Here is a 20328-nt window from a genome sequence, read left to right on the forward strand (position 1 = left end):
GAACGCGATTCTTGTACCGGATCTCCGCTCTGGTAAACAAGAATACCCTGAAGACTCTAGCAGGAGCACTCATTCAAGGGTACTACGACTATGCTTGCACCTCATGGTACCAAAGCACCTCAAAGGCACTAAAAAACAAATTACAAACATCTCAAAACAAGCTAGTCAGACTACTACTTGACCTGACTCCTAGAACCCACCTCACCCCTGCCCACTTTGACAACCTAGGATGGCTTAGAGTAGACGACAGAGTACAGCAACTTGCAATGGGCCTGGTCTACAAGATACACTACGCGACCAAGGTACCCATGTACATGTCAAAATACTTCCCAAAGGTCAGTGAATACCACGATCACAACACCAGAGGGAGCTCCACAAATCATGTAAAACCCAGATTCGGATCAAACAAGGGACTAAACACGTTTCGCAATTATGCCACATCAATGTGGAACGCCCTGCCTAAAGCTGTAAAGGAATGTGAATCACTACCCACCTTCAAAAACACTCTCAAAAAACACCTACGTGAGACTGCAATTCGAAACTGGCCCCTACAAATGTCCTAACCTAGTTGTACAGTAAATGACCAAGTAAGGCTTTGTCAATATTCCAATGTACAGTGTAAAATGTGTGTGTGTCCCCTTCCCAACCCCCCCCCCCCCCCCCCCCCCCCACCTCCAATGTACAGCCCTCACCCAACCCACCCAACCCCACCCCACCCAACCAACCTCCTCCAATGTACAGTTTCTATGCCAAATGTATATACACTCCTTTTCTGGACACTTTTGTATCACAAACAGTACTGGATTTGCAAATCTGATATGTCATAAATGTATAGATGTAGCAGTACTGTCTATCTGTATGTCATGTATGTCATATATGTTATGATGAATTGAAAATGGGGGACCCTGATGTAAACAAGTCGAAAGTCTTTCTCTGGTCTGCATCCCCTTAACAATTGTATGTATTGAGCTGTACTGTACTGTACCCATTCTGCAATCTGTTAATAAACTTTTCAATCAATCAATCAATCAAACCCCACCTGGGTACCTGGCAACCTGGTCCCCAAGCGGGAATCGAACCCAGTGAGGCGACAGTGTTAACCACTACATCACTGTTCCCACTTCCCAATTGAACTCTCAAAGTAGCTTAGTTGTTGTTTTTCTGAGAGTAGTATAGTTTGTGGTTATTCACGTATGAATATGTAGGCTAAGACTGTAGGCCAGTAGTACTGTCCAAATAAATGAGCTGGAAACAAAGGCAGACAGTGGCAGTGACATTGTCAACATATATTTTTATTCATTTCATATAAAAACAGACAAAAAATACTTTCAAATTTTCCAACAGGTGCTTCAATTAATCTTCACAGGAACAAGAACCTGCCCCCCCCCCCCCTCCCCCCAACACCACAGACTTGAGACCTAATGGGGGAATACAAGATGGCCAGGCTTCCTTTCTATCTACAGACACTTTCATCCATATAGGCAGTTCCATCCATACACTTCCATCTATATATAGTTCCATCCATACACTTCCATCCATAGATAGTTCCATCCATAAACAGTTCCGTTCCATATAGTTCCATCTATACACTTCCATCCATAAACAATTCCATCCACAAACAGTTCCATCCATATAGTTCCATCTATAGACAGTTCCATCCATAGATAGTTCCATCCATAAACAGTCCCATCCATAAACAGTTCCATCTATACACTTCCATCCATAAACAGTTCCATCTATACAGTCCCATCCATAAACAGTTCCATCTATACACTTCCATCCATAAACAGTTCCATCCATACAGTCCCATCCATAGATTGTTCCATCCATAAACAGTTCCATCTATACATTTCCATCCATAAACAGTTCCATCCCACAGCTCACATCTACTGTGTATGGAGGGAGGTTATTACACCAACCCACCAGTAGGGGGCAGGGTGAGCTTGGGCCATGTCATCTCACCTCTGTACACTCTTCCCTCCCTCCCTGCCCCCACTCTTCATAGTCTGAGTCTGACTCCTTCCTCTCTCTCCCTCTTTTTTTCCCCTTTCTCCGTTTTTCTTTTACTCCCTCCTCCTAACCCCACACAGCCCTGAGCCCTCCTTCTCTCTGATTGGTTCCAGACATGCCACTGAGCCCTTCTTGCCGACTCAACATTCCACAGCTGGAGACTGCGCCACACACACACACGCACGTGTGCGCACACACACACATACGCACAAACAAACACAAAGATGTATGCACATGCACACACACAAACACAAAGATATATGCACACACACAAAGATGCATGTACAAACCACACACACACACACACACACGCACACACACACACACACACACACACACACACACACAGAGAGAGAGACACACACCTCCTTACTCCTCCTCCTGTCTACCTCCTCCCCCTCTGTCTTGGTCCAACTCAGAGCAAAAAAAAGGTCTGCGTTTTCACAGCAACCCAGTGAAACACAGAGCCTCAGTCTGAAAGGACTCAAAGCATTCCTCTGACCAGGAGGACAGAACGCTGCTCACAAGCAGAGAGCTGCTGGAATGTTTGAGAAGGGAAAGATAAATTCTTCTCTCCTACTAAAAACCTGGTCATTGTGCAGCAAACCGTAACCCCACAGAAAATCATGAATGACAGACAAAGAGAACGTAAGGAGTTCTTCAATGAGATGGAGTGGGGGGTGGATTCACTTTTAAAATTCTTTCTTTGGTTCTCATATATACAGTATACAGTTGCTGTACGCTTGGCAAATATCCCACATAGGGAATATGTCCAAATATTCTGTGCAGGTCATACTGTAGGACGAACACGTAATGAAATCTGCATTGTAAAAAAACAAAACAAAAAAAAACAGAAAGACAGGAAATCGTACCCTAGTAGTAATAATGCAAAAAGACAAGTGATTGTCTTTAAAAACACTGAATCATTTCAACATGGTGGTAGAAAGTGCCAAAAGAAACTAACAAATTCATGGAAGCTACGACTGTACCCTTTTTTCCACCCTGTGCACACACATCAGGCACATAGCTGTCCTTTAAGAAAAATGCTGAATAATCCTCCAGATGGTGGCAGGCAGAGCCAAAACAAACATACAAATCTTTTGAAACGACAATCGTAACCCCATCGAGAATGCCTAAAGACAAGTGGCTGAGCCCCCCCCCCCCCCCACACTCCCTCCCAAACACGTTGAGTCAAGTCAAGATGATGGTAGAAAGTGCCAAAACAAAAATGCCATGGAAGCCAAAATATCTGATCATTTGAACCTCTCCAGTCACCACTGGCCTCGTCTGAAATGTTAGTGACCGCGGTCCTCCTATAGTTATGTGCACAATTCTAGTGTACTTGCCAATCTAGTCCTTTGACATTTTGAGGTCACCACTGTAAATGGCCCCGTGTCGCCTTCTTTCACACGTTCATATTTCACATTTGGACTTCTTTCCTCTTCTGGCCCTCGTGACAGTTGGTGCTGACGTGTCAGATCAGAAAGAGAGAGGCGGGGGGATTCAACCAAAGCTACACTTGCATCATCTAGATTGGTCCACTACAGCTGCACGGATTCTGACAACAAACACAAATCAATAACGCTAAAAATTAAAGAACCAAATGAACAAACAAATACACCTGAAACTCAGGTAAAATACTGTCATGGCAAAAAACACACAAAAAAACACAAAAAAACCAACAACAACAAACAAAACTGAAACAAGTATTTGGTCCTGAAAGAGATGCGTGTGGATATTTGGATGACGGAGAGAAGGATGTCTTTAATTAGGACGTGTTGCTTTGAGATTCCTTCGTGAAATTCTAACTGTACAATTCTAACAACATCTGTAACTACTTTATAAACACGTCGATCAGAATGAGGAACTCAACAGGAATGGCGTACTGCACAAAAATGGATTTTGGCATCAAAGCGGATAGACAGGAGTGATCCCTTTCATAACATCTGAGTTTCCAGACAACTCGTGTTAATTTGCGAGTCTCATGAAGTCCTGTGGGAAAAAAGGCCATTCGAATAGATGGATCTAATTGGCTTAGATAAAAATGTGTTCGAACTGTTGCGTCTTGGCAAATGACGGCTGTTAGGGCAGGACCTCATCTCAATTCAGATTGACAGGTTGAAGGACTGATTGATTGATAGATCTGCTGCGCTCCGCGCAGCTTTTCAGCATCTTAAAAATCTATTTATTTTTGTTGTTTTTTTGTTTAGTTTTTTCATTAAAAGGGACGAAAAAAGGTTGAAAGCCTCATTTTGTGTCCGAATCTGTTGGAACAGTCTCTCCCGGGGGCCAGGCCAGGCCGAGGTCAGTCCAGGGCGGCTGTGCTACTCTGGCTGTTCGTTCAGCTCCATGTCCGACACCAGGATGTTCTTCTCCGCCTGCTCCGCAGGGGTGGAGTTGGTACGGCTGTAGCGGGCTCCGTCGTAGGAGCCCCGCACCCCAATGGCCCGCCGGCGGTACAAGTAGATGACCCCGACGATCAACACCACCAGGACAAGGCCCGTCACCAGGATCAGAATCAGAGTAGGGAGGTGGTCTGCGTCCGCTGGGGGACAGACACAGAGAGAGGATCCTTGTTCATATGTTGTGAATCATGAATACAGACACACACAGTGCATTACTAATCACATTACACTACGTTGCAAATAAACAGAACGGCGGTGCAGATGAAATTCATACTTACAAATTACTGCTGAAGCGTCGTCCTCACCTGTGGATGGAAAGAGACGAATGTAAAAAAGAAAATAAAAAGGACCTCTATACTATAGGAAAACTCCAACATTTTGGGAAATTAGCTTATCTAACATCTTCCATGGAGTTAGACAAGAAGATACATACCTTTTTCGTCTCTCTGCATGCATTGGGCTTAGGGAACGCCTGGACCGTTAGCTTCATCACTGGAAGTGGGGCAGACATCTAGCCTAGTTCACTACAGTCAGGAAATATACTCCAAATACAATCAAAATACAACTCCCAAACGTTCCTGTAAACATGTTGTGACCTGTGTATTTACCACGTCTCCCAGTCACACAAGTCACATGAGTCTCCCAGTCACACAAGTCACACGAATCTCCCAGTCACACAAGTCTCCCAGTCACACAAGTCACATGAGTCTCCCAGTCACACAAGTCTCCTAGACACACAAGTCTCCCAGTCACACAAGTCTCCCAGTCACACAAGTCTCCAAGCCACACAAGTCACATGAGTCTCCCAGTCACACAAGTCTCCCAGTCACACAAGTCTCCCAGTCACACAAGTCTCCAAGTCACACAAGTCTCCCAGTCACACAAGTCTCCCAGTCACACAAGTCTCCAAGTCACACAAGTCTCCAAGTCACACAAGTCTCCCAGTTACACAAGTCTCCAAGTCACACAAGTCACACAAGTCTCCAAGTCACACAAGTCTCCCAGTCACACAAGTCTCCCAGTCACACAAGTCTCCAAGTCACACAAGTCACATGAGTCTCCCAGTCACACGAGTGTCCCAGTCACACAAGTCTCCCAGTCACACAAGTCTCCAAGTCACACAAGTCACATGAGTGTCCCAGTCACACAAGTCTCCAAGACACACAAGTCTCCCAGTCACACGAGTCTCCCAGTCACACAAGTCTCCCAGTCACACAAATCTCCCAGTCACACAAGTCTCCAAGTCACTTATGTGACTGGGAGACTCATGTGACTTGTGTGACTGGGAGACTTGTGTAACTGGGAGACTCATGTGACTGGGAGAATTGTGTGTCTGGGAGACTTGTGTGACTGGGAGACTTGTGTGACTGGGAGACTCGTGTGACTTGTGTGACTGGGAGACTCGTGTGACTTGTGTGACTGGGAGATGTGGTAAATACAAAGGTCACAACATGTTTACAGGAACGTTTGTGAGTTGTATTTTGATTGTATTTGGAGTATGTTTCCTGACTGTAGTGAACTAGGCTAGATGTCTGCCCCACTTCCAGTGATGAAGCTAAGCTAGGCTAACGGTCCAGGCGTTCCCTAAGCCCAATGCATGCAGAGAGACGAAAGATATATGTATCTTCTTGTCTAACTCCAGGGAAGATGTTAAATAAGCTAATTTCCCAAAATGTTGGAGTTTTCCTTTAAGAATATTCCTGAACGCTCAACTTCCTCGCATGGGTAATTTACTGTAGACAGGCATAGTATGTCTGTACTACGACTAGTATCTGTGTCTGCTACCAGCCCAATCTCGCTTAAAATATGTAAATAAAGTACTAGTCGACCACAGGAAAAAGGTACATATTGGAGTTATGTTACGTTAAGTAATATATTGACATATTTAGGAAAATGTGTAATGTGTATGTATTACAAATAAGTACATATATTACATATTCAAAGAATTTTTACTTTTAACGTTTTCAGAAAATCGTTGAGTTCCCCTGCTGGGGAGCGAACCCAGTGCCTTTACCTACTGAGACGCACTTCTCCGATGGCCTCGCCCCAAACCCCAACCATAACCCTAACACCACACTGTTACCTTAAACTAACCATAACCATAACCCTGACCTCAACCCTAACTTTATATCTTAACCATAACCATTAAACGTTAAAACAAACCATCATCATAGTATTGCTAGGTTTGAATCAGGTGGGTGAACTAGTCTAGTGGCGAGAACGCTAGCAATCATTGTTGGCTCGACTCCTGGTCACGGTGTTTGTTTTGGACTTTTGCAGATCCGAAACGTAAATATATGACTTACGGCTATAACATAACGTACATTATGTACCTTTTCCCCCCGTGGTCGATCAGTGATCTATTCACGTTTTCTGACGAGACCAGCGCTGCAGCTACTTACTGCGGGGTCGTTTGCAGATGACTCCATGCGTGCGGTTTTTACAGGAGCCTGGCTTCCACAGGCCCGTGTTGCTCTGGATCCAGAAGCAGGTGTTGGCGGACAACATGCTCAGGTTGGTGTCCTGCACCTCCCAGTTGGTGTATGACATCTCCGTGCTCTCGCTCCACATCAGACTGCTGCCTGCGGGTCAGCAGAGGAACACACACACGACCAGGGCCAGTGAGTGGGTTGGTTGAATGGATGGGGTGGGGAGGTGGGGGGGAGTGGGGGGGTCATTCAAGCAGAAGCATTTCAGTGTTTCCCACAGCTGGGGTGGGCATGGTATTTAACACATAATTGAAGAGCTGTGTAAACACAGAGTGCTTGCGACATGTTTCACTGCCACACTACCAAATGGTTAACCCTTTCACTGGGACAAGACAGAAGGTTAACCCGTTCACTGTCACGCGACACAGGGTTAACCCTTTCACTGCCACACTACAGAAGGTTAACCCTTTACTATCACACTACAACCGTCTGTAGTGTGATATTAAATGGTTAACCTTCTGTAGTGTGGTAGTGAAAGGGTTAAAGGGCCCCTCTCTTGATAATGGCATTTTCTGTGTCTTGCATTGTTTTTACTGTGTTGAGAAATTATGCACATAGTTTCTGCGGTTCAGCTGTGACAGGAACCCTCCCTCGTGAAACAAGACATTCAAAATCGCAGCCACAATCTGCATTTTAGTTTGTAGTTTAGTTAGTACCATACTCTCGTATGTGCTTGTGAAGAGATCTTGGAAAAATGCATGTGTACAAAATGGAAGCACGCTCTTAATTAAACCATCTCCTTTCTACCTAAAGTTGAACCTAAAATGTTTTTCTGACAATTTTATTTATATTATATCATATAATATTATGATGATATAATATTACTGGATCTTGAGTCATATTGGATCTGCAACATCTAGTTTGACAGTTTGATCTGACTTTCATTTGACGGTACAGGCTCGATGTACGATAATTATCGTATTTCAATGATAAAAGTGGCTTGCTCGCTACAGGCCCAGAAACAGCCCATTAACACTTTGAGTGCCACGCCCGAGAATATTCGGGTTTACGCCCCGACCGTTGAGTGCCACGCCCGAGAATATTCTGTTTTTTTTTCTTTTTCTTTTTTATTAGCGATCTGAAATCATATTGCATCACGCGAGCCTACTGTTGGAGATCCAGGGACCGCCGGCGCTCAGATCTGAAAAAAGCGCCCCCTATCGTCTCCCAGATGGTAAATCACCCTTTTGGAATGGACTCAATGAAAGTGAATGGGAGAACGGAATTCTGACTCCACATTTTACTTCTCACTGATGCAGCCGGGGTCTACCAGAGTTCATTCTGGAGCCTCTGAGCCGCGAGGATCATGTGTTCTACTGTATACACGGTTGATCAATACATTTATCGATTTTTTCGAATGGCGATCGGAAATTGGAATAAACCATTTGGATACCATCTTACCTCAGGTAAGGAAGCTATGTTATCAGTGTTAGGATAATCAGACTCGTTTTCACGGAGATATAAGCGTTTCCACTATATGTGATATAGCTGTTTTGACTGTAAAAGCCATGAGGAAATAACAGCAGCGATTATCGAGCGTGCGTGCGCACACATACTATCGATCATCTAGCGTTTATTTGAAAACGATTCATAAATAGGCAGACAAATGACAACGTTCTGGAATATTCCAGTAAAAGGATCATAGAATGTGTTGTTTTTCCCCGGAAAACGGGTGATTTTCAAAATGCTATCAAATGGAAATGAAGCGATAAAAATACAATCTGCCTTGCCAATGTTGACTGGAAAATGAGTCTTTGATAAGCGACGGGCAGATTAGACACATAGCCATAATTTAAAACATAGATTAGGCGATATTAACGTTAACATTGGGAGTGGATGGTGGCATCAAGGGGGTAAAAAGGAAAACCCGGCGTGGCACTCAAAGTGTTAAGAACAGGACTGAAACAGAGGGGTGTTGAGGCATGCTAGAATGCATGTTTAAGGGACCTTAACAAATTGAGTGCCACGGATGCGTTTTGTCGTTAGTTCATGCCGACCCCGACGCTATATAGCGTTTGTTTGTCGTTTTTTTTATTAGCGATTTGAATTCATATTTCATCAATCGAGCCTCGGGTTAGTGCTGCAGAGTCTCTCTGAGCTCAATTGGGAAGATACCGCCCCCTATCGTCTCTCCCTGTGTAACTGCACCCCATTACTTTACACTGCTGAAGGGGGGGTGGCCAGTTTGCTCATTTTACTTTTCCCTCAAGCCAATCGATTGTGCTCGCCGGCCCGGAAAACGTGTGGATTATGTATTTACAGGACCCAACACTGTAATCAATAAGCGTGATCGATATTTGGAATGGCGATCAGGAATTGGAATAATCTTTTTGGATAACATCTGATCTCAGGTAAGGAATTTATTTGACCAGTCTTAGGATAATCAGAGCTGTTTTCACAGAGATATAAGCGTTTGCCCTATGCGTGTGTGTGTGTGGCTGTGATCGCTGATGAGGAAATGAGAGAATCGATTTTTCAGCCCGCCTCTATAGCGTGCATAAGTACACATATACTATCGATAATCTAGCGTTTATTTGAAAACGATTCATAAATAGGCTGAAAAATTTCAACGTTTTTGTGTATGCTAGAATATTCCAGTAAATGCATTTTTTTTATCACGGAATCTATATATTTTCCTGAAAAACGAGGGCTTTTCAAAATGCTATAAAACGAAAATGAACCGATTAAAAAACAATCCGTTTCGACAATGTTGACTGCAAACAAGTCATTGATAAGCGACAGGCAGATTAGACACATATCCATAATTTAAGACAGAGATTATGCGTTCACAATGCTATCATTGAAGTGGGTCCTGGCATTTAACCATGTTTCCCATGTTAATGGCCGGGCACTGAAAGAACTATATTAACTTGTTAAGTTGAAAAGGACTACAGTATGGGACCTTTAATGTATCATCTCTTGCCACAAATACATTTATGTTTGGGCAAAACTGTTTCCATGGTTTCATCATGAATACACAAATCTGATAAAACCAAGCCCATGTTTAATCTGACATTAAAAAACAACTATAGAAGTTTTCATAAATGTTTCCTAAACATGCAGATTGATGTTCATAAAACGTACAATATGTCTGAATGACCTAATGAATATTCACTGTTGATTTCCAGCACAGTAGAGCTGAATAATGGAGCTGTGGAGTAATGGACTGGTCGGTGGCATTATTGTCTGAATCAGCGTGACCTTTACCTTTCAATGTTATGCCAAGCCAGGCACCATGGGCCTGCTCTGCATAGCCCTGAATGTGTTCCCATACAAATCCATTCTCTGTCTCATCCAGGACAGAGAGAAGCTGGGCTCCCACTGGAGAGAGAGAGAGAGAGAGAGAGAGAGAGAGAGAGAGAGAGAGAGAGAGAGAGAGAGAGAGAGAGAGAGAGAGAGAGAGAGAGAGAGAGAGAGAGAGAGAGAGAGAGAGAGAGAGAGAGAGAGAGAGAGAGAGAGAGTGAGAGGGGGGCAGAGAGAGAGAGGGAGAGAGAGGGAAAGAGAGAGGGAGAGAGAGAGGGAAAGAGAGAGGGAGATGGGATTGATCATTCTATCAATGCTATAAATAATACAAAAAAGATTATATATATAATTAGGAAGGAACATTTTTGTGAATGACAAAAAGAGATGATGAAGGAAAGTGAGAGGAATAATAATGACGTGCGCTTCATTTCTAAGTGAGCTCAATGAAACACGGCCAAATTTAGAAGTATTGACATATTATTTTGTCAATAACATCCATAGTGGCATAGGGTGGAATGAAGTGCACTGAGCAGAGACCACGGGGACGGTCTGAATAGGGGGCTTGTGTCTGTGTGAGAAGAGTCCTTGGTACCAGCCATGCAGTGGTCAAATGAAAGGTGGGTAAACTATCCAGTCCACACCAGTTGATTATCACATTAATACCAGCAATCACAGATACACATAATATTGTTTATTTTCAGAATAGTATTGTTTTGTGTTATATCCTCAAAAAAATACCTTATCTTTATGCAACTTGCATCAAATTACTACAAAATTCTATAGCGTCAAATTCAATCATACAGTTTTATATCAGCTTAAAAAAGGTCTCTAGGTAAACTCCATTGCACAAATAAACAAGGACACAACGTGTCAAAGGTGTGAAGTGTTCGCCACGCCTTCTGGACTCTTCGATTGAACACAAAGTGTCACACGCGTGAGCCGCCACTAGGGGCAGATTGGCTAACTGCAATTGAAGGAACGACTGGATGAATGGAGGGATGAGTCTGGGAGGTGCTCGGAGTCCGCGGTCCTCACCTCTGCTGCAGGCTGTGTGTGCGTCCTGCTGCAGCTTGAGGCTCTGCAGGTTGAAGGAGTAGCAGTGGTTTCTGAAGGGCAGCCAGGCCCAGTCTCCCAGAGAGTGAGGACACTGTCCCGGGTAACTCCACTGGTGGACCACAGGCTCATCTGAGAAGGGGGAGAAACAGTGGAGGACTGAAGTTTTCGCTTGAATCCGGTGTACCGTTAGAGGTCGCTGGCATTTCAAAATGTTGTCTCTACTCTTGTGTTACGTGATCACACTGTACATGCATGAACACAACAAACTTGAATGTACAGAAGAACACAAACAAAAATAACACATCCAAAAAAAAAATGAAAAGCGCCGAAATGTACAATTAGATAAACTTGACTTAATTACAGGCCAAACACAAAAATCTGTGTGGAGAGCTTTTTAAATATACACTATCAAACTCATTTCCACTTAAATTTAGATTATAATACATCACTGGAAACAGCTAATAGCTAAAATGGCCACCATGTGAATATGGTCAATGACATCCTCATTTGAAGCACGCTCAGTGTTCTCCAATTTACCTGCATTAATCTGACAGATGGCAGCCTCCATTTTAGCATCGCAGGCAGTCATAGTCCAGTGTCCAGTATTGGTCATGTGTCCACATCCAGACATCTGATTGGGCTGTCCGTCCTTCCAGTTAGAATATGCCACTTCTTCTTCGCCCAACCAGGTGAAGGGCCTTCCCTGAAGACACATAGACAAGAGGTTTATGGATATTTCTATGCTAATTTTGGAGATGGGTGAACTATGGACTCCAGTCATGAGTATTTTCAGGAACAGTATGATTGTTATGTTTTAAAGGAACATTTGGGGGAAATTAGCGTATCGTCTTCTCCAGAGAGAGACAAGAAGATAGATACCAGTTTCCCCTCTAACAGTGCCGGTTAGCCTTCGGGAGAGGTGTTAGTTGGACAATGCCTAGGCTAACCGGCACTGTCCGCTTCCATTCATTGTGCTAAGCTAGGCTAACATGCAGCCAGATAGCTTTCTATTGAACGCACAGAGAGGTAACTGGTATCTATCTTCTTGTCTCTCTCTGGAGAAGACGGTAAGCTAATTTCCCAAAATGTTGGCGTGTTCCTTTAAAATAATAAAAAGGTGGAATCTGCCCTCTTTCCCTGATCCTCCCATCACAACTGTCGCTTTACTCTGTTTGTCCCAGGAAAGCGACTGCTGTAATTGGAGGATCAAGAAAAGAGGGCAGGGTTTGAAATAGGTCAATTCCTAACCAAGGAAACTATAAAAGAAGGGTCATTACGTCAGTGTGTAGCATGTGAACTCATATTGGTACCAAGTGTGGGAACTTTCAGTTTGGCCGACAATGAGTTAAATGGTATCAGCCATCTCCTCGTTTATGACCTTGTTTATGTCGTTTAAACAAGTTATTACCTCGGATGTCACAATCATCGACAATTTGTTGCATTGTTAACTAGCTAACATTTGATTATCGTTTGATGTATATCTCCTCAGATAGCTTGTATATTTACAATTTTAATATAGGCTTCAATAGAACTGGCACCAAAGTCTGGCACCAAGCAGAGCATAGAATGCTGGTATTCTAACATGATGACCCTTCCTTCTTTTATAGTTTCCTTGTTCCTAACGAGGATGGATACAAGCTCTCACCCCGTAGTTGTAGAGGGCGATCCAGGCGGACTGGTGCAGGCTGTTCATTAACAGGCTGAGGTAGGCCTGCTGGTAGGGGTCCTTCACTATGGCCAGGGTCCCGTTCACAGACTCGCACACGTGCAGAGCTCCGGTCCAGTCCAGACGCTTCTTGATCACGCGGTACGTTGCTCTGCCCAACACCACGGGTTCCGTGAGGAACGTGGAGGGGATGAGGGCCGGGGCTGGGGCGATGCCTGGGTCTGAAACAAGATACCGACGAGGAGAGCAAGTTTGAACTTTTCAGATTTTGATGGTCAGTTTTGGGGACTTGGTAAGTGAAGTTTAGGAATAATCACTTGTTGGTTGTTTAAAACAAACATAACAATGCATAGCAATGGAGCATAACAATGGCTCAGTATTTTTGTTTATTTTATACATTTTTCAAGAATGTGAATAATTTGGGAGGGAGGGCGATGCAGAGGTCAAGTAGGGGACTCATTTGAATAATGTTTCAAATGTTGCAAATCAGTCTCTTTCATACCGGTTATACTAACCTACACTGTAGCACTCAACACTTTGATGAACATGGTTACTCAGCTGATAGAGTTGTGCCCTTCCTGATGACTTGTTGTATAGAACTTGTAACCTTGTACCAGGTTTTGTGTTTTATATATTTGTTCAGCTTTATTACCGTCTGTCTTGTCTTGTACTGTATACTACATAATGTATACAGTCTATACTGCCCTGCAGAAACTATCCTCAGTAACAACATATTTTTTCAAAATTGACTTATAAGTGAAATTGGACTTCTCAATATCTGTTTTATCTTGTGACAAAGTTTCAAATTTCAATCTTGTTCTGTTTTTAGAGAAAAGGGGTATACAGATTTGCAGTAAATCACTGGATCGTCAAGGAACTTTAAAGCTGTTTTTCTCAGTTTCACTGTTTGCGTGGTTACTGTGGTTAGCTTCTTGACAAACCCCAGTTATTTTATGGTGAAAGTGACCAGTGTCTCCCTTTCACGTTTACCAGTCATTTAGTCTGTTAGACAGCATGTGGGGTGAGAGGTCAAATTAAGGTTTACAGGAGGATCATATGTTTCATTACATGTAACTAGCCCAATCACTAACCGCATGTCACTGTCTGTCTGTCTGTCTGTCTGTCTGTCTGTCTGTCTGTCTGTCTGTCTGTCTGTCTGTCTGTCTGTCTGTCTGTCTGTCTGTCCCTATCTATCTATCTATCTATCTATCTATCTATCTATCTATCTATCTATCTATCTATCTATCTATCTATCTATCTATCTATCTATCTATCTATCTATCTATCTATCTATCTATCTATACCTACCTACCTACCTACCTACCTACCTACCTACCTACCTACCTACCTACCTACCTACCTACCTACCTACCTACCTACCTACCTACCTATCTATCTATCTATCATTTGGACTTCATGTTGCTGTGCTTCAGACTTGCACCTGGTTTCTTCTGGCAGATGAAGCCGTGCTTCTCCATCTCGCAGGCCCGCGAGGCCCACATGCCGCTGTTCTTCTCTGGGTTTCCATGGACCAGAACCACGCAGTTCCCCTGAGAGGCGACAGTGACTTCATCACAAATAGGCAGGATGATATCGTTCCAAAACGGTGTGTTTTGAGAGAAAACAAATAAAATTGTCTAATTGTTGTACAAAATATTAAAATAGTTGATAACATAATGTTTTCCCCTCTTTAAGTTTCACTTTTATGACAGCAGTGTATTTACAAAACAAAATATGAAAAAGATATCATTTTAGAAAAAGAAAACCTCTTTATATTGATATTGATACATTTGAAAGTCATGAATAGGCAGTGTTGTTGTTGTTGTTGTTGTTGTTGTTGTTGTTGTTGTTGTTGTTGTTGTTGTTGTTGTGTGTACCGGGGACTTGTTGTGAAGGGGCCCACTGTTGTCCAGAGGCTCTCCGGGGCCCCAGTTAGTGTAGCTCAGCAAGCCAGGCTGGCCCCACTGGAAGTGACCTTTAGAGTCTGACGTCAGACCCGTCCACAGGTCCACACTGACGTTGTACAGCAGCGTGGTGACAAAGGCTGTGGGGACAACATCAATAATGCTATTACTGTGTGTGTGTGTGTGTGTGTGTGTGTGTGTGTGTGTGTGTGTGTGTGTGTGTGTGTGTGTGTGTGTGTGTGTGTGTGTGTGTGTGTGTGTGTGTGTGTGTGTGTGTGTGTGTGTGTCAGCTCTACATATCAGAGGCCTTGGCTACAACTATAGGCTAATGATCTGGATATCATACATTGGCGCTAGTGGCTTGAGGATCGCAGGCCTATCCAGGAAACAAACTATAGAGGGTATAGTGTTCTAGACTAGAGAGTTCCAGACTAGAGAGGGTATAGTGTTCTAGACTAGAGAGTGTATAGTGTTCTAGACTAGAGTTCCAGACTAGAGAGGGTATAGTGTTCTAGACTAGAGAGTGTATAGTGTTCTAGACTAGAGAGTGTATAGTGTTCTAGACTAGAGAGTGTATAGTGTTCTAGACTAGAGTGTATAGTGTTCTAGACTAGAGAGTGTATAGTGTTCTAGAGTAGAGAGTGTATAGTGTTCTAGAGTAGAGAGTGTATATTGTTCTAGAGTAGAGAGTGTATTGAGTTCTAGAGTAGAGAGTGTATAGTGTTCTAGAGTAGAGAGTGTATTGAGTTCTAGACTAGATAGGAAAGACAGATGTTGTGAGCTTGACCACCTCAGGATGTGGTCTGGCTAATCCAATCACAACTGTCCAGATCTGACGGACGGTAAATATGTCCAGGCGTGATCGGACGATAACAAGTGTGTAAACATAGCCTGTGTTCTGTCTCTACTGTAAGTTGTTTGTGTATGTATGTGTGTGTATAAGTAGTATAAGTATAAGTCTTTATTTGTCATCAGATTAACACACACACACACACATGCGATGGGCGACCCACAGGAAGACACACACACATGCACTGAGTCGCTGACTAAATGTTCTCTGCACCTCCCAGAGGTGTGTGTGTGTGTGTGTGTGTGTGTGTGTGTGTGTGTGTGTGTGTGTGAGTGAGTGAGCTTGTGTGTGTGTGTGTATGTGCATGAGGGTGTGTGTATGTGTGTGTGTGTATGTGTGTGTGTGTATGTGCGTGTGTGTGTGCGTGTATGTGTGCGTGTGAGAGATTGTGAGTGAGTGAGCGAGCTTGTGTGTGTGTGTGTGTATGTGCATGAGGGTGTGTGTGTATTGTGTGTGTGTGTGTGTATGTTTGTGCATGTGTGTGTGGTGTGTGTGTGTGTGTGTGTGTGTGTGTCTGTGTGTGTGTGTGTGTGTGTGTGTGTGTGTGTGTGTGTGTGTCTGTGTGTGTGTGTGTGTGTGTGTGTGTGTGTGTGTGTGTGTATGTGTGTGTGTGTGTGTGTGTGTGTGTGTGTGTGTGTGTGTGTGTGTGTGTGTGTGTGTGTGTGTTGTCAGTACCCTGCTCCAGATGATTAGGCACCACTGCCAGGACGGCTCCCTTTACTTCACACATCAGCTTAGCGGCAGACCATGTAGCCCTGCTGGCCTCGTCGTCAAACACCCTCAAACACTGCAGAGACAACAGAGACACACTGCTGAACAAGCCCAAGCCCTCAGGCACACATGTCCTTTACTAAGTAAAGAACTTCCACTTGTAAAGTCGATACAAGCCATTTGGAATTTCTATGTATTACATCACCCAAAAGTAGAGATGCATGATATATCCGCGACCACAGGACCATCTGTGAGCTGTTTTATCTACAGGTATCAGCATTGTTCTGATGAGCAGCACTGGGCAGATGCCAACAACCAGTGATTATTTCTCTGTCTAGTTGCAGAGGTTTCTGTGTTTAATTTGGCCTCACGTGTTTTGTTTGGGTGTTTACAGGTGAACAACAGCATTGAAATAACTGTAGAAACAACAAATGAAAACAGATTATTTTCCATTTTACAGTGTTTTCACGTCTTCTTACTTTCAATATATGTACACAATTGAATTACTGTGCAAACTTTGTTTTATACAGACCACATCATATTGATATTGGTAAATGTCGGTCATAACAGAAAATATATTATTGGTTGTTTTCATATAAGTGTATCCCTACCCAAAAGCATTTACCAATACATAATATATATGATGCCGTTATCCCTTGTGTCATACAGTACATGGGAACCTAGTTTAGATGTTAAAGGATATGGGTGGACAGTGTAGATCTCCCATCATGGATACTATCAACCAAAAGCACTTTACTGTCTTTCACTATGAAACCACACATTTATCAAACCTATAGGATTTAAATAATAACATTTGCTTAAGATAATACAGTATAAGGCCTTGTCCAGACATTCAAAGGCATTTTTGAAACCGTAGCTTTTTCTATGCAGTTTGGCCTTTCGTCTACAACGCAAACTGCATTTTAGGTCACTAAAACCGGACCTTTTTGAAAAGGGTGAAGATTTTTAGAAACAAAAAATACACAGTGTGTACGGGTTAATAAGCGTATGGAAAACGCTAACATCTTGACTATAATGGCCCTGTCCACACATATTTCTGAAGTATTTCCTCTCCATGGAGAGATCCCTGCAGCCTCCGTTCAGGTCGTGGTTGCGTTGTTGTGTGAACTGAGAGATTTTCTAAAACACTAAAACACTGTTGGTGTGGGATATTTTCTTTTTTTTTCTTTATTATTATTTTTAAACCCCATTTATGTCTTTTTAAAGACATAACTCATCTGAAAAGTGTATACCGGCATGTTACGATAAATGTGGAAAAGAAATTGAGATTCCTTCCTCCAATAATCTGTCAATAAGGCTCTAAGACAGTGAACACTTGGTGATTTATATCCTAAACTGATTAAATTCTCCACATCTTTTTACGTACAGTACATTTATTTATTCATAAACTTAAACTCTTAACAACCTAACCCTGAGCTAAAATAGAGATCACTTGGTGAAACGCAGTGAATACTTGATGGCTTGATATCCTAATTTGTTTAAATTATTCATCCATAAACTAAATTCACACTCACCATGCCATGGAGGCACATGGGAGGTAATTAAAATGTATCCTGGGGCGGCTGTGGTATGTTTCCCTCTCACATTTACCGACCGGATAGGGAATGTATACATATTATATCCCGGGAAATTTACAAAATCACTGACAGAGAGAGGTGTACTGCACAACAGTGGTGTTGCAAACTATTTCTGAGGGGACACATATTTTGGATGTAATTGTCCTATTTCACTATGACATTATTATAAGCATAATTATTATTGCTGTTGCCTGAGAGAGTGGGGGGTAAATGCCACTCATTCTCATTGATAACAACAAGAGCTGTATGAAAATAAGCTTTGTGAAACATATTTTCTTCAGTTAATTTGTAGTTTAGATCATCATATCTAAATATCATATCTAAAGCCCTGTATTTTAATTTACTAAACAGCTGTTGCAATTGCAAAAAATAGCTAAATAATATCCCCATTTAGTTTGACAGGCTAACTCCCCTCCATCAGACGTCCTATTTTCATAGCACAAGAATAGAGACATACAGTAGGGCGATTGTTCTCAGTACCTAAAGCTAATTTGGTGGGCTATGGTGTTAGATAATGTAACAAGATTGACCCCATTTTAAGACTAGTAACCTACTAGCTTATAGTGTTTTATTCAGCCTATAGTATACGGGAAGAATTTGGCAACATAACACATCTAAAGTCGGTTGATAACTATTTCTCAAGAATAATTTGGGGATCTATTTTAATCTTCCAGACACCAACCTTTTTGTTCTCCTGCCCAGGGTATAGTGTTCTAAACTATAGAGGGTATAGTGTTCTAGACTAGAGAGGATATAGTGTTCTAGACTAGAGATGGTATAGTGTTCTAGACTAGAGAGGATATAGTGTTCTAGACTAGAGATGGTATAGTGTTCTAGACTAGAGAGGATATAGTGTTCTAGACTAGAGAGGATATATTGTTCTAGAATAGAGAGTGTATAGTGTTCTAGACTAGAGGATATAGTGTTCTAGACTAGAGAGTGTATAGTGTTCTAGACTAGAGGATATAGTGTTCTAGACTAGAGAGTGTATATAGTTCTAGACTAGAGAGTGTATAGTGTTCTAGACTAGAGGATATAGTGTTCTAGACTAGAGAGGATATATTGTTCTAGACTAGAGAGTGTATAGTGTTCTAGACTAGAGGATATAGTGTTCTAGACTAGAGCGTGTATATAGTTCTAGACTAGAGAGTGTATAGTGTTCTAGACTAGAGGATATAGTGTTCTAGACTAGAGAGGATATATTGTTCTAGACTAGAGAGTGTATAGTGTTCTAGACTAGAGGATATAGTGTTCTAGACTAGAGAGTGTATATAGTTCTAGACGAGAGAGTGTATAGTGTTCTAGACTAGAGAGTGTATAGTGTTCTAGACTAGAGAGTGTATAGTGTTCTAGACTAGAGAGTGTATAGTGTTCTAGACTAGAGAGTGTATAGTGTTCTAGACTAGAGAGTGTATATTGTTCTAGACTCAAACCTACACCTCAAAAAGCCAATGAAAACAAGTGAGTCTTCAGCTGTGCTTTAAAACCTCTAGGGTCTGGGCAGACCTAATTTGCAGTGGAAGACTGTTCCACAACTTAGGGGCAGCCACCGCAAAAGCTTGTCGACTTTTGTTTTTAACCTAGACCTTGGGACATCTAAAAGTAATTTATTGGATGACCTCAGTGCTCTAGCTGGGGTGCAAACATGGAGAAATTCAGCTAGGTACTGAGGGGCCAGACCATTCAATGCCTTGAACACAAACATCCCAATCTATAGTAGAGAGTGTATAGAGATCTAGACTAGAGAGGGTATAGTGTTCTAGACTAGAGAGGGTATATTCTATAGTAGAGTGTATAGTGTTCTAGACTAGAGAGGGTATATTCTATAGTAGAGAGTGTATAGAGTTCTAGACTAGAGATGGTATATTCTATAGTACAGAGTGTATAGAGTTCTAGACTAGAGAGGGTATAGTCAATAGTAGAGAGTGTATAGAGTTATAGACTAGAGAGGGTATAGTCAATAGTAGAGTGTATAGTGTTCTAGACTAGAGAGTGTATAGAGTTATAGACTAGAGAGGGTATAGTCAATAGTAGAGAGTGTATAGTGTTCTAGACTAGAGAGTGTAGAGTTCTAGACTAGAGAGGGTATAGTCTATAGTAGAGAGTGTATAGAGTTCTAGACTAGAGAGGGTATATTCTATAGTAGAGAGTGTATAGTGTGCTAGACTATAGTGTATAGAGTTCTAGACTAGAGGGTATAATAATAATAATAATAATAATAATAATAATAATAATAATAATAATAATAATAATAATAATAATAATAATAATAATAATAATAATAATAATAATAATAATAATAATAATAATAATAATAATAATAATAAACTTTATTTGTATAGCACCTTTCCTACAGAAACTGCAGCTCAAAGTGCTTCACAACAGAAAAAAGACAG

The 20328-nt window shown here is 42.1% G+C and overlaps 1 protein-coding gene across 1 annotated transcript in view; it reads right to left on the reverse strand.

The window, feature by feature from the left end:
• Nucleotides 1-1403: 1403 nt before the first annotated feature.
• Nucleotides 1404-20328, reverse strand: part of mrc2 (mannose receptor, C-type 2) — a 100616-nt gene continuing 81691 nt past the window's right edge. Inside the window, exons 20-29 of the mRNA XM_084328945.1 lie at nt 16299-16410; nt 14747-14913; nt 14311-14419; nt 12849-13090; nt 11741-11906; nt 11183-11332; nt 10112-10225; nt 6818-6997; nt 4694-4720; nt 1404-4555 (exon numbers count right to left, since the gene is read on the reverse strand). Of these exons, the coding sequence (XP_084185071.1) occupies nt 4335-4555; nt 4694-4720; nt 6818-6997; nt 10112-10225; nt 11183-11332; nt 11741-11906; nt 12849-13090; nt 14311-14419; nt 14747-14913; nt 16299-16410 (1488 nt within the window). The 3' untranslated portion in view covers nt 1404-4334. The remainder of the gene's footprint in view (nt 4556-4693; nt 4721-6817; nt 6998-10111; nt 10226-11182; nt 11333-11740; nt 11907-12848; nt 13091-14310; nt 14420-14746; nt 14914-16298; nt 16411-20328) is intronic.

This window comes from Notolepis coatsorum (genome assembly GCF_963971535.1).
Source record: "Notolepis coatsorum genome assembly, chromosome: 14".
Taxonomy (NCBI): Eukaryota; Metazoa; Chordata; class Actinopteri; order Aulopiformes; family Paralepididae; genus Notolepis; species Notolepis coatsorum.